The 14,884-nt window shown below is 30.8% G+C and overlaps 1 protein-coding gene across 1 annotated transcript in view; it reads left to right on the top strand.

Annotated features, from left to right (window-relative positions):
• The window catches only part of LOC123667503 (E3 ubiquitin-protein ligase CBL-B-B), a 92,846-nt gene extending 81,469 nt beyond the window's left edge, over nt 1–11,377 (top strand). The window contains exons 8-14 of the mRNA XM_045601393.1: nt 2,846–2,928; nt 3,242–3,333; nt 8,010–8,247; nt 8,605–8,720; nt 9,684–9,928; nt 9,992–10,260; nt 11,031–11,377. Coding sequence (XP_045457349.1) covers nt 2,846–2,928; nt 3,242–3,333; nt 8,010–8,247; nt 8,605–8,720; nt 9,684–9,928; nt 9,992–10,260; nt 11,031–11,248 — 1,261 coding nt within the window. The 3' untranslated portion in view covers nt 11,249–11,377. The remainder of the gene's footprint in view (nt 1–2,845; nt 2,929–3,241; nt 3,334–8,009; nt 8,248–8,604; nt 8,721–9,683; nt 9,929–9,991; nt 10,261–11,030) is intronic.
• The last annotated feature ends 3,507 nt before the right edge of the window (nt 11,378–14,884 follow it).

Raw genomic sequence — 14,884 nt, forward strand, 5'->3', positions numbered from 1 at the left:
TTCAGCAATTTAACTATCTAACTAACTACATCGGAAACACATTGGACTTGGCTTTCTCTAATTTATATCTCAAAGTTACGGAGTGCAAGTATCCTCTTTCCAAAATAGATAAAGCTCACCCGCCTTTGGAACTTGAAATTTTAGACCTATCCATTTCCCCACTTGTTAATTCCTCTGCACGAAGATTAAATTTTAGGAAATGCGATTTTGAAAACTTAAATAAATATTTAAATGATCTAAATTGGCAAACTATTTTAATTTCCAACACAACAGAGGGTTTAATTGATAACTTTTACTCATGTATTAATGAAGCCATTAATAAGTACACACCATTAACAAGACCGCAAAATAGCAATCGTACATATCCTGTATGGTTTACACCAGCATTGATCAATATAATTAAAGAGAAATCTAAAATTCATAAGTTATGGAAAAAATTCAAGAATATTCGTGACTATGACGAATTTTGTATGTTACGTCATAGACTAAAAAAGGAACAACAGACTTGTTACAATAATTATATTCAAAAAATTCAAATCTCTATCAGGCAAAACCCCAAATCATTTTGGTCATACATTAAATCTAACCGCAATACCTCGAACTACCCCAAGACAATGACTTTTAATGACAAGAAATATGAAGACGGTCAATCTATATGTGATGCATTCAACACATTTTTCCATAGTGTCTTCGGTGTTCCACTCGTTGATTTTGTGGCTTCTTCGAAGGGCATCTCTACCCTGGATTCGGTCTCACACCTGTCTGTGTCGAAAAGCACTGTTGAAAAATTACTTACACGACTAGATATTAATAAGGGGGCCGGTAGTGACGGAATACCACCACTGTTTTGGCGTAACTGTGCTAAGTACTTGTCGAGTCCAATCACTTTAATTTTTAATATGTCTCTTAAAGAAGGAGTGTTTCCTACTATATGGAAAAAAGCACACATAGTACCTATTCATAAAAAAGATTCTAAAACTAAAATCGAAAATTACAGAGGTATATCTATTCTTAACACACTTGGTAAAATACTCGAAAAATGCGTCTACGATGCAATTTATCCTGTTATTATCAAGAGTTTACCGAACGAACAACACGGATTCCTTAAAAATCGCTCTACAATCACTAACCTCGCATACTTTTCCGACTATATATTATCTAATATGGAGCATGGTGGTCAAGTTGATGTTATATACACAGACTTCGAGAAGGCTTTCGACCGTGTTGACCACTTAATACTCTTAAGTAAACTTCAACAATTGGGAATACACGGAGATCTGTTGAGATGGATAAAATCATATTTAACAAATAGGTCCCAAGCAGTAGTCGTAGGTGGCTATAGATCTAACTACGTGAGCGTACCTACAGGCGTACCACAGGGCTCCCACTTGGGGCCACTTCTCTACAATTCGTACTTATATGACATCAAAACCTGTTTCAAGCATGCTAATCACGTAATGTATGCGGACGATAAAAAAGTATACTTAAAAATAAAAAACCTTGAAGATTGTAACTTGTTGCAGTCCGACCTTGACTCCCTTTATGCGTTCTATGCTCGAAACAAAATAAGTGTCAACGTTAAAAAATGTCAATGTATAACATTCACACGTAGGAGACATCCCATTATATTTTCTTATGAATGTGATGGCAATACGATAGCAAGAGTCAACATCGTTCGGGACCTTGGTGTATATTTTGATGACAAAATGACATTTTCCAATCATAATATTTTTATCACGCAGAAAGCATTTAGGAGTTTAGGTTTTGTAATTCGGATTTGTAAAAATTTTACTGACATTGAGGCCATTAAAACTGTATACTTCGCGTACGTTCGCAGTGTTCTCGAATATGCAAGTCCTATCTGGTCACCAATGTATAATATTTATAAGGACCGACTTGAAGGGGTCCAAAAAAGATTTTTAAAACACATTCTCTATCGCAGTCAACAGTTCTCCAAATCTTACATTGAAGATTGTCACCGAAATAACATATTATCCCTCGAGGAACGCCGCAATGTCTTGGATATGTGTTTTTTGTATGATATAGCTAATGGACACGTGGATTCCCCGGAGCTAGTAGGTACACTGTCATATTGTGCACCTAAACGTCGTACGCGTCATACGCCTCTGTTGTCTGTTCCTTGTAGTAGCAGAAAATACTCTGCCAATTCTGCACTGACTAGATTACCGCGTATCTTTAATGAATCATTCAACGACATAGATTTATTTGCATTCTCTAAAGCTAATTTTAGAAATAAACTAATCTTAAAACTAAAAACTAAAAGTAAATAAATGTGCGCCTAACCCTCGCTAAATATTTTTGAATCTTTAGGTATCAAGATAATAACCATTATTGCAAGCTAAAGCTCCCTAGTGGTCATGTACCGATCCCAAGATATTGACATCGTAGGGCTAGGGCGTCAATTCCTAATCCACACAACACACTATGTGATGACACACATAATATGTCTGCCTAATACCTATTTTATTATCTAATGATTATAGTAAATACAATGATATTAAAATAACTTTTTAATATATTATAAAAAACATTATTATATATTATACATATATACCTATACATTGAAACATCGACAAACACGCTGTACTTTATATATAATACTCGTATAAATTTATTGAACAATAATAAAAAAAAATTGATCCATAACTGTGACTATTGTAAGCGCGCCATCCCATCGGTCCAAATGCAACAATGTAACTATGCTTGTAAATATTATAAAGGGAAACCTGTTATTGGCCTTATTTTTTTTGTAATTTAGTTATAGTATGTATTAACTGAAACGCTGTTGGTTTTCTTAATAAATAAATAAATAAATAAATTATAGAATGGTGAACACAAAGACGGCTGTTAAACCGGTTTCGTCGAATTCATCCGGATCGTCCGGTTCATCCGGATGCAATGGATCAAGTTAGTATACAATTATAATTAACTTGATACTGATTATGTGTAAAATGAAGCATTTGTATAATCTAAAATGAAAATAAATACAACTGAGTCGCTAAATGTTGTTGTTAATTGTAATTCAGCAATTAGCAAAAGACACAAGCGAAAGCCAGTATATTAGTTCTCATATGTCACAAATCATTTCTAAGCTAAATTTTATATGAAAAATCAGTCAACAAAGCAATAGTTTTAGTACAAGATATATTTTGTTTGTTTTAGCGAAGTGTTTTTATGTTATAACAATAGAAGTTTTGTTAATAAAATATGTTCTTTCAAGGTTCGGAAGTGACAATATCAAGTAATTCAAACAGTTGGTCCTCGAGAAATACAACGTTCAACGGTCTGACAGACGATATTGATGACTCTGAGGTAAATTCATTATATAATATATAAAATTCTCGTGTCACAGTTTTCGTTGCCATACTCCTCCGAAACGGCTTGACCGATTTTGATGAAATTTTTTGTGCTTATCCGGTATCTATGAGAGTCGGCCAACATCTATTTTTCATCCCCCTAAATGTTACGGGTAGTCCACCCCTAAATTTTATTTTTTTATTTTTTAGACAAAATTTTTAATTTCTAGTTTTTTATGATACAACATTAAAAAATACATACAACCCTAAATTTTCACCCTTCTACCACCAACGCCTATTTCTTAATAGCGTTTAGCGGCAAGACAACGTTTGCCGGGCCAGCTAGTTCATTATATAATATTACTAACGGTGCCCGCGACTTCGTTCGCGTGGAATTTAACAAAAAAGTTATCGTTCAGTTCTCAGCGTTATAAAATAAATAAATTTCTAAAAAAAAGTAGCCTAATAAACTACTCCTTATTACATCAGCTATATGCCAGTGAGAGTCGCGTCAAAATCAGTCTAGCCGTTTTAGAGTCACTTTTATTTGTATAGGTAGATCTGGTTGTTGTTTTAAATAATTGATAGATATATTTCGTTAAATAGATAGAATATTATGTGTAGAGAAAGTGAGTGGGGTATTTGAAAAAGTTGAGTTTTTTAAAACTTAAAAATTGATTAATTATTGTTCTGGTTATGTAAGACAGTATTCATAATCGTTTATATATTAACAATTTTCGATTATCTCAATAAAACCTTAATATAATATTTATATATTATTAATATATTATTTAATTTTAAAGTTGTTACTTATAAAAAGACAAAATTTAATAAATGTTTTTTTTTCTTTTTGATGTTCATCTTTTGCATGATCCATGCATTCTTGATATTTTGCCGCATGTATGTGGGTTGTTTTTTTTTATTTATTTATTTTGTTGCTTTTTGTTATGTCATCTTTGTTTTGAATTTCAATTTTTCATGAGTGAAACTTGATTGCATTGCTTTTGTTTACGGTATACCATTTAATTTTTTAGAAAGAAAAAAAATGAAAAAAAAAGTTTGTTATTAGCTATTTCTCAACTATGTGCTAATAACAATTGTACCATGTACAAACATACACATTTATAAAAATATATATAATAATTATTTTTGATTGAATCATAAATAAATAAATATCTATAACATTACTTGTCTAATAATGAGAAAAAATAGGAAATTTGAGGGTTACTTTAGAGGTTGTTAAAAAAAATTGAATTTTATCATTTTTCTCTTTGGATTTTATACTATTAGTATTCAATCAATTAGTAAATATTTATTTTGATATATGAATTAAATAGAAAGTGTATAAATGTTAATTTTTCAATACACTCAAGTTTCACAAACCGCATGTATGTCAATGTATGAACGTGTATGACGTTTATTTCGCAGAGACGGATCAAGTCACCGCATGTTTAATTCACGGAGTTACTTTTCGAGGGATACATTCCATATACATACATATATATAGTTTTAAATTTAGTTTGTTCATACTGTGGGTTTATTATGTTAAGAGACTAATTTTATACTTTTTAAATGATTTTGAAAATTTTGTTTAATGGAGTGTACGGATTTTGATGATTAGTTTTTTGTAAGCTGGCGTGTACTTTTTGATTTATCACTAGTAATGTGTTTAGTTCTTTATTTTTAAAAAATATGTACATTAAAATCGGGTTTTTATTTGATTGGTAAAAAATACAATCCGTATACTCATGACTTACCGTGATAATCATTCCATACATTCAAATTTATAGGAACATTTTTTTTTACAGTGGCTTAGTACACAAATTTGTTTTATTTTATTACTGCTAAATATTATAAAAATAAGAATATTCCGCCTTTACTTAATAATTGATCCACAGTATTCAATAAAAAAATAGCTTTATATTTAGATAAATGAAATTTTTATATACAGTCCAAAGAAAGGGGAAATTTCTTCTAGACTGTATATGAGTGTTTGGTGAATTTTTTAGTTCAAGTTTTTTTTTATTTACGTCTAAAAGTTGGCACTATGAAGTCGAATAGTTTATTGGAGTATTTGTCCAAAGTGACGTGTAAAATAATCTTTTTACTATACAAATGGAAATTTTAAGCGAGACTAGCTTTTGTCGATTACTTTGTATACTTATTAGGTACCTTTATATATTGGATGTAGGTTCAGTAATAAATTTAGTTATGAAATAATTTTAATATGATTTATCAAATATAAAAAGTGTTTTTACACTTTAAAAACAGTTCAGTTACATTTTCTAGAATGTATATTCATATATAATGAAGTAATAATAAAGTTTTTTGCTGTATTTTTTTTGGTTGATTTATATTAATAAATAATAATAAAACATTTCAAATAAAGAAGTCAGTTTATAGATTAAACGAAATCTCTAGAAAAGTTTTCTTTTTCGTTTGGCGCCAAAAAAGTAGAACGGTCGGTCTTGCATAATTTTTTTATCTGTGTCGTATTTTTTTTTAATCGTTTTATAAAATTGACTCAAAAGTTTAGTTTTATGACATGAATTTATTTGCTTTTTTGGCATGATAAATTTTTGTTTTCTTGATTTGCAGAAAAGTAAATGTAACGAGTGAATGTTTTTTTGTAGCATTTTTTTTATATAACTAGTATTATTTGTATCAAAATACAAGTTTTAAGTCTGGACTTAAATATGAAAATGAATTATAAATGTATTTTACGTTATTTAAATAGTTTTTAGTAGAGCATGGTGCAAGTTTGTCTTGTGTCTTTTGTATAGCTTGGTTTTATAATTGCTTTTAAGAGTACAGTTATGTGGAAGTATCATTTGGTTATTTTAGAAAAGTCTTGGTCTTCGAAGTATTTACTATAATTTTAAACATTTTTGAGACCTCAAAGGAATATTAGAAATTGAATTTCGTTGTAAACTTTTTCGTATAGAATGTCAGGTGAATTTTTAGTTAAAAATATAATATTTTATTTCAGTTTAATTGTGTTATTTAGTATTTTTGGTTTAACTTAGCTATACATAGACGCATTTTTGTTACGCATCTCCGTAGATAATAGACGATAAAGTTATTAAGTTAATTTTTATTTTACATTTTTTTTTCTTAGATTATAATTTTTTTATGTTTATGTCAGTGAATTATTTATTTGTAAGTTTAATTTAAATGTTGACAATATACGCTTGAATGAATGTGCTTTTTTGTTTTTTTTTTTTACGTTCGCTTCCTTGTCGCTTGCCCTGTGAAGTTCCTTGGGAAAAATATAACAAATGTGTTGTTATTTAAAAGAAAAAAGAAAATAACATTTTGACTATTTTTTTATAGAATGAGACAGCATGAGTGCATGTAGCATGGATTATTATCGTTTCCTTTTATAATTTGCTCCTTAAATTATATCTCCATTTACAAATGAGTTCATTTAAAATTATAAGATATGAAAAAAATAATTTGTCTTCTATCTGAAATAAAGTGTTTAAGCTTAGAAATAAATAACGATAAATTTATTCAGTGACTTATTAATTTCAAATAAGAAACCATCAATTATAGATTTTTTATTAATTTAGGAAAGAACGAAATAAAAGAAATTGGTTGACTACTAAAGCCTTAAACAATGCTACAAATTAATAAATTATTGCAAAAATAAATGACCATAAAGCCTTAATTATAGATTTACTAGACTTCGTTAACACTGAGATACTACATATTGTAACTATACATCACACATCATCATCACATTAGCCTATCGCAATCCACTACTGGACATAGGCCTCTACAAGTTTGAGCCAAAAATGGCATGAACTCGTGTGTTTTGCCCATAGTCACCACGTTGGGCAGGCGGGTTGGTGACCGTAGGGCTGGCTCTGTCGCACCGAAGACGCTGCTGCCCGTCTTTGGCCTGTGTATTTCAAAGCCAGTACTTGGATGGTTATCCCGCCATCGGTCGGCTTTTTAAGTTCCAAGGTGGTAGTGGAACTATGTTATCCCTTAGTCGCCTCTTAGGAAGAGAGAGGGTGGCTAACTGCTGTAGCCACACAACTTATATAAATACTTTTTATTAATGACTTTTTATAACAATCTTAATTAATGTGTAAGTTAAAGCGATGGGGCAATAATTTTGTCTTTGAGTAAGAGATCGAAAATACATAGTGGTGACTAATGTACAATAATGGTGTGTATATGAAAAAAAATAGCTAAGGGCATAAAAGGGTATATTGCAGAGGGATTAAGGAAAATAAAAGGGTGATATTGTTATTATATATATGAGAGGTATTGGCTTCTGGCTCTAACAGCCACCATACAAAACAGTAATAGTAGCTGTATAGCGTAGTCATTGTTTTTACGAATATGGCTAGGCCCATATACAAGCTGTAGACAATCTATAACTTATCTGTAACATAATTAAAATATTTCTTAAAACACTTTCATAAAACTCGATACACTTACAATTATTTTATACAAAACATACGTAAATATCTACAAGTAAACGAAAACTAATAAATATATAAGTAAAAAACACAATCGGGCGGAATTCAACAAGCCCGCATCAACAATAGACACTCCGTCCGGACGTTAAATTGACCGGGGCCTCCCCCGTCACTCTCCTCTCACAAAACTTGATACACAGAACATTTATTTTATACAAATATATCACAATATCTACAAATATTACAAAAAAAAAAACAGGATTGGGCGGAATTCAACGCAGCCACATCAACAATAGACGCTCTCCGACCTGGCGTTAGATCAGCGGGGGCCTCCCCCCGTCACTCTCCTCGCGCGACGCGGAAAGTTCCAGCGCCCGCGGAGAACGCGTACGGAGAGTTGAGAGCCCCGCCCTTACCACCTAGGAAAAGTCTCTCTCCCGCGGAGGCTATTATTGCGGCGTCGAGTGTTCAGGATATAGCCTCGGCTAGTGTTATGGGTAAGTTTGAACTTAAAATGTATTTATTTGATGTAATTATCAGAAGCTATTCTGCTTTCGAAGTAATAGGTAAAATGTTGGTATCACTATTAGTTTATATAATGTAACCGAAAATGTTGCGAATTGCACAGGTGGCTTTAAAATTTTAAATTCATATGATTTGTACATATGACGAAATTAGTATGCCATACCTACGGGACGATTAATTTTAAACAAGTTTTTTTTTTCAAATTATATACAGTCCCATTGTTAAACCAGAAACACCAAAACACACTTCGATTTTTCAACATATTTGCTAAACATTATGCATGCTAGGCAGCAAGCTATAAAATAAAATTATTTTTCCCAAATCAATAGAACCCCGCCGCCGCTCATCTCTTGAACCGGAACCAGATTCCAGACACCGCTTAACGTCGGTAATTACAGGCTCAACGGAAACTATCACCGGGCTCATCGATACGAGAAATCATGAGGTAATTCCACTAATACTGTAAACTCACTTCGTCAAAAAAATATGAGCCGATTATAGTGAAAATTCCAAGGACGATAGACGAAAAACGGATTTTGAGATGAGACTGTGTAGATGTAGTACTCCTTTGGTTGTGTACCCTTCCAAACTTTTCCGTTGAATGAAAATCTTTAAAATTTGCATAAAATATCCTCATAATAGTAATTTTCACATACAACATCAACAGAAGAGTGGTCAAATTGGTCAAATAGCCGTCTATCAATCACGTGATGTTTTTAGCCACTTTGAAATCCTTTATATGCTTTAGACTACCCGATATATCAAGTATATTTTTTTCTGTAAAATATACTTACTAAACTTTCAAAAAATTATCTTTAATAACAGGTCTAATCTGATAACATTCTGGAAAATTCAGTATCGTGGTACAAAATTCCAGACAGACATTAAGGATCTAGTGTTTGTTAGTTATTTTCTTAGCTTAGAAATCGCGAACAACGAAAGATAAATACGAGTAACATCTAATTACATTCCCCTTACTCCTTGTCATAGTTTGTGATGTTATCCGAATCTGCCTAATTACAGAGTAAGGGGTTAAGAGGGTAAAACTGCGAGTTGCAGCTAGCTAATTTCAGACATTTTTTAATTTACAGACTGCAATTTTAGGTTTTTCAGTTTAAGAGCAAAATAATAATAAACGCCTTACACTCACGGCCCCAGTTGAATTTCCTCCTATGTTGGGGGTCCAGAAACACACACAATACACAGTCATAAACGTACAGACCTCGACAAACATCTATAAGGCTAATACAAAAGTGTGTCAAGTTGGAATCGACCCTGCAACCGCTATCCCAACAGCCAGTTATACTAATTACTAAAATGGCATTTGAAAAATATCAAAATAATCAAGAACTCGCTTTAAAATTTTGTTTAAAAAATATTTATGTGCTTGTAATTGTTCTATTTCCAGATACCACCAGACCCAAGAGCCTTCGAAAAACCGAGACGAGCTTGCACGCCACAGTCAAACAGTCGACCTTTACCCGCCCCACCGCCAGAACGCCAACCATTAGACCGAACCTCATCAGACCCGAAACCGGAAAAGTCTGAACCCAGACCAGACCGACCAGAGACCAGACCGGAAAGAGACCGATTAACCGATACGAGACATCCAAACGACAGACCAGATAAGGAAAGACACGACAGACCGGAACGGTTAGAAAATAGAACAGATAGATCTAATTCAGAAAATAGAATCTTAGACAGGCATTCTGATAGGTACATTCAAGAAAGGCATATAGATTTCAGGAATCCGCCCGAAAGGCCAGATAAGCCAGATAGACAGAATGATAGGTCTAGTTTTGATAGAGATACGAGACCGGAAAACAAAGCGCCGCCTAGACAAAGATCTTTACCTTCAACTACTAGTGGGGGTTGTGATAGTCAACCCACAAAATCTACGACAATGCCGAAATTTCCTTCTGAAGATATCAAAGACCCGCCGTACGAGAATGTCGCTGTCGAAAAGAATGAGTTAGCGGTTGCACGTAAGTACCTTTTTTATAGTATTAAATAAATAACATCCTTCATTACGTCATTCATATGTCAAAATTAGTTACTTTTAATGATAAAAATATAAGGTTAAGTTAGTTAAGAATAGAAATTCATTTTGACTTGTTGGTAGAGTTGATTTTTCGAAAATATTTATTGGTAATATTAATAGATGTTAACTTATGACGTCGCGTATAAGGGGCGTTAAATCTATTTCAAATAATTTTATTTTTAATAATAATAATAATAATAATAATAATAATTTTATTTAATTAAGACTTACAGTCCACTTGTTAGTAACATTAGTAACTTACAACTACGTTAGTACACTTAAATTAAAATTAAAATTAACAATTTACCAATTCACTTGCTTAACCTCTCTTGCCTCACCACTACGCCAACAAAGTGCTGAAGCATCGGCTCAGCAAGCTTAGCACTGAACATTTTCAGAATTTTAACGAATGAACTTTTGTTGTACATTTTTTTGTGTCAGAAATAAACTACACTACATTAAGATATGGTTTTTTGGTTTTTAATTTTCGCAAAAAGGGAAATTATTCTGTATTTTATATCAACTGGTTTTTGGCCTCTAGCATAAAAGAAAGTCGAAAATAACAAACTGAAAACAAGGGCTTAATGAAACTCGTTGAAAATGTAATGTAATTTAATAAAATGTTTCTCATTACTTACTTTACCTAATATCTTTAATTTCATGAGCCTTAGACTTAAAACACTTGACTCATAATTGTATTTTCCTCTGTTACAGCCAAAAAAATCAACCCACTCACACACGACAAACACGGCAGGAAGTACGGTGATAATGTGTCGTATGAAAATATAAATTTAGACTACATCGCTCGTTTAGTTGGTGAAGGTTACCCTAAAGACATTGTAGTGAGAGCGTTAGGTATAACTAGAAACGATCTTGAAATGGCCTGCGATATATTACACGAATTCGGATCTAAAATACAGCATAAGTGTTAAAATTAATTTTTTTTTTAAATTTTGCGGCACTAATTTTTGACATTTAAATTTTTAGTCTGTGCGAATAGCTATGCGGATTTTTTGACGTGGTAATCTTTTGGTGTTGCACGCTTTGATTTTTTCTCAATCAATTGTTTTTATTTCAAATTTTCTAAAAAAATGAATTCGCTATACGGTGATAAATATTAGGTGTACAATTTAAATTTAACTAGAAAAATTCTTAATTTTTTTTATAGACTAATAATGAGAATGCGCGACGATATGGCTCGATTTATAGTGTTGAATCTATTAGCGTTTTCGTCTGTGAAATTAAAATATATATATTTATACTATATATTGTAAATAATGCGTTTTAATTTGTTTTTCAAATGTTACTTGCTAATTAGACAATTTAATAAAAATGCCGGATTTAAATATGGCAAACATTAGAAAAGAACATAATTTTCTTTATAACCGATAGTATTATAGATTAAAAATACTTTTAAGCTTAAAATACATTAAAATGTTGTATTTATTTGCGATTTAAAATAGTTTTAACTATAAACCTTATTTTCCAGTGTTTTTTCAGTATTCGATTCTCGCTATATTTATAATAACACATGCTTTGTATATAAACACATATTGCTATATTTTCTTATAAAAAAACGCTGTCTTAAAAAATACTTAAAAATTTTAAAATGTATATTTTCATAATAAAACATTGTGTATCGACTTCGACTTAAGATATTCGTAATAATATATAAAAGAAAAAACGATTGATACATTGTTGTGTGTAAATAATTATGTTCAAACATTCACAGACTCAAAGTGAATTAATTTACAGATGAGCTTAAATCATTCAAATATAAACACAATCGTTTTTTACCAATCTTCTTGATATTTTTCTATATATTATTAATAATGATAAAATATTGTTATTAATAAAGATTTTAATAATTATTATTATAAAAATAATATTTCGAATCGTTCATTTTTATCGATTGAGTATGATGAATGAATTGACTGATACCTAGGTTATAGTACGACTAGTCTAAATCTTGCTACGTTTCTTCGTAAGGTTATGTAATGAATTGTCTGTAATATTACCATAGAAATATAATAGAAGTGTAGTTATAATCCAACCCCTAGATAAGAGTACATATCCACCAAATAACTAGTCAAACTAACGGACAAAGGTCCTTATAGACGTAACCTGTAGGCCTATTGAGACAAACTTGGAACATAGTCTGTCTCTTTCACAATATAGTTTGTCGCATTAGTAAGTAGTTTTAAAACTACGAAAGCCATGTCGTCTCTTTCTAACTTATGATGTAACTATAGTGTTAGAGGGAGACAGACTATACACATTAAATCACATGGCAATTATAGCTACATTAAGCTATATACTTTAAGTATGTGGGATGAATTTCATAATTTTTTTCTCGTCAAAGAGACATAAATGTCGAAGTGATATTTATTGTGACAAATTATGAAAAATATCCGTTAGGCAACCAGCCAGCCTGTATTACATAATTGACTCAAAAGGCAAATCATTGTAAAGAACTATTACTGCGATATTTCCTACGCTGTTAATTTATACTTACACATATAATAGTGATATAGAATATTTCAATAGAATTATACAATAATACAAATAAAAATATAACTCTCAAGACATACCGAATCTACTGTTTTTTTATTTATTTTACATCAATTAAATGTATGAATTCTATAGAAATAAACTATAAAAAATTAATTCGTTGTTGATAATAGTTAAGAAAGGGACAACGCATTATAAAGACATAATAAGAAATATTTCTAGCAGCAATATTTTGAACTTTCTCTGTGTGAATGGAAAATAAATGAGGTAGAAAATTTTGAGACTTTAATTCTGATTATTTTTTATTGTATAAAAAAAAAACTAATTATAATTTTTAAAGTAATTTAATAGCACACACAGCGTAATAATTATTATTCCATACTTTTTCATAACTGACGCTTAATTTTTATCTGTAGACCTATATTTTTTTATTATTTCTATATATACGAATAAATAAATCGAAATAGTGATGTAACTTGTGAAAGAAAATGCTGCCATATATGTATTTGTGATTGGCTATTTTTGTAATCATAGCTTTTAAAAACTTTTTAGTTGGCAATGATACCATGTTAAAAATAACCACATTTGTTTGGAAAAATGTTTAAAAGTAGTGTCATATCATTCGACAATATTTACAATTTTATCATGCACTTTTACTAATGTTAGTTGTTGATTACAATGTAATGGTGGTTTTGAAAAGTGACTTGAATTGGTTTGGCTATTCACTAGAAATGTTTACTGATTTAAAAAAAAATATTTTTAAATGTTGCCAAGACTATAAAATCGCAGATTTCTATTTGTGAAATATTTTTATTTATTGTTCAATTAACTAGTCAAGAACAATTTTTGTATTTTCCCTTTGCGAATTGTACTTTAAAAATGTAATGAAGAATAACATTGTAAATATTAATGACCTTATATTAGTTAATTTTTTTTAAATATATTTATTGAGTAAATTTTTCGCATAATTAAATCGAATTTTTATGTTATAACATTTCTAGTGAAAAATAGTAAAAAGTATTCTGAAGATGGCACATAAATAACTTTTATTTACCGTTTCATTTTTGGTGGATTTGTATAAATTTGAATAAACATTAAAAGATCTTTTGTAATAAACTAATTTTAGTATTTTATATAGCATTGAGATTTTTTCTTGCAATAAAAAGCAACTGAATACGTTTCGGTTTGTTGGAAAAGTATATATTGGTGAGGCTAGGTATTGTTTTACGCTTTCATCGAGGTATGTTTAAAAATATATTTAAGCAAATTTTTTTATGTGTTTTCATTTATATACCTTTATACACTATCGTCGAATCATTGTACGATAATATGATTACTTTGCTCCGGTGTCTCAATCAGGCATATTTTATATATGAACAGGTCGGCAAACAAGCGTACGGCTCACCTGATGGTAAGCGATTACCGTAGCCTATAGATACTTGCAACACGAAAAGCATCGCAAGCGCGTTGCCAAACTTAAAAACTCTTAACAAGAGCTCCTCTACCTATTACTTACCACAGGAACACAATACTGCTTGAAAGCAGTATTATTTAGCTGTGATATTCAGTAAAGCTGAGGTACTTAACCGGACGGGCTGCTCAAGATTTTGAGCAATTTTTTCCTGCTACGTCCCACCTCAATAAATAGGCTATCAATACATCACTTACGCTATCATAGAGATTCATAATTCGTTTTCTCACAAGTTGAAGATCAACGCTTAAGATCCTTGGCGACTTTTTTTTTTATTCTGTAAAAACTTGAGAGAATTTATATAAAATTTATAAATAAAATGTCGTTAAAATCGTTGAATATATCTTAACCATATTATTTAACCAGTTTAAGAAGGCTTATTATTATAAAGATTTTTTTTTACATCTTTGTTTTTATAGGGTCATCTATTCCTAAGACACTCGACCTAATTTCTAAGTTGTAGATAGCAGCCAGCTGGTATTTATAATCCTGTCTTAGCATTAAAAAAAGAAAGTCTGCCTCCTTGTCTATCTGTATGTTCACGATAAAAATCTATTTAACGGATTTTCATGCAGTTTTCACCAAT

Source organism: Melitaea cinxia, chromosome 28 (genome assembly GCF_905220565.1).
Source record: "Melitaea cinxia chromosome 28, ilMelCinx1.1, whole genome shotgun sequence".
In the NCBI taxonomy this organism is placed as follows: Eukaryota; Metazoa; Arthropoda; class Insecta; order Lepidoptera; family Nymphalidae; genus Melitaea; species Melitaea cinxia.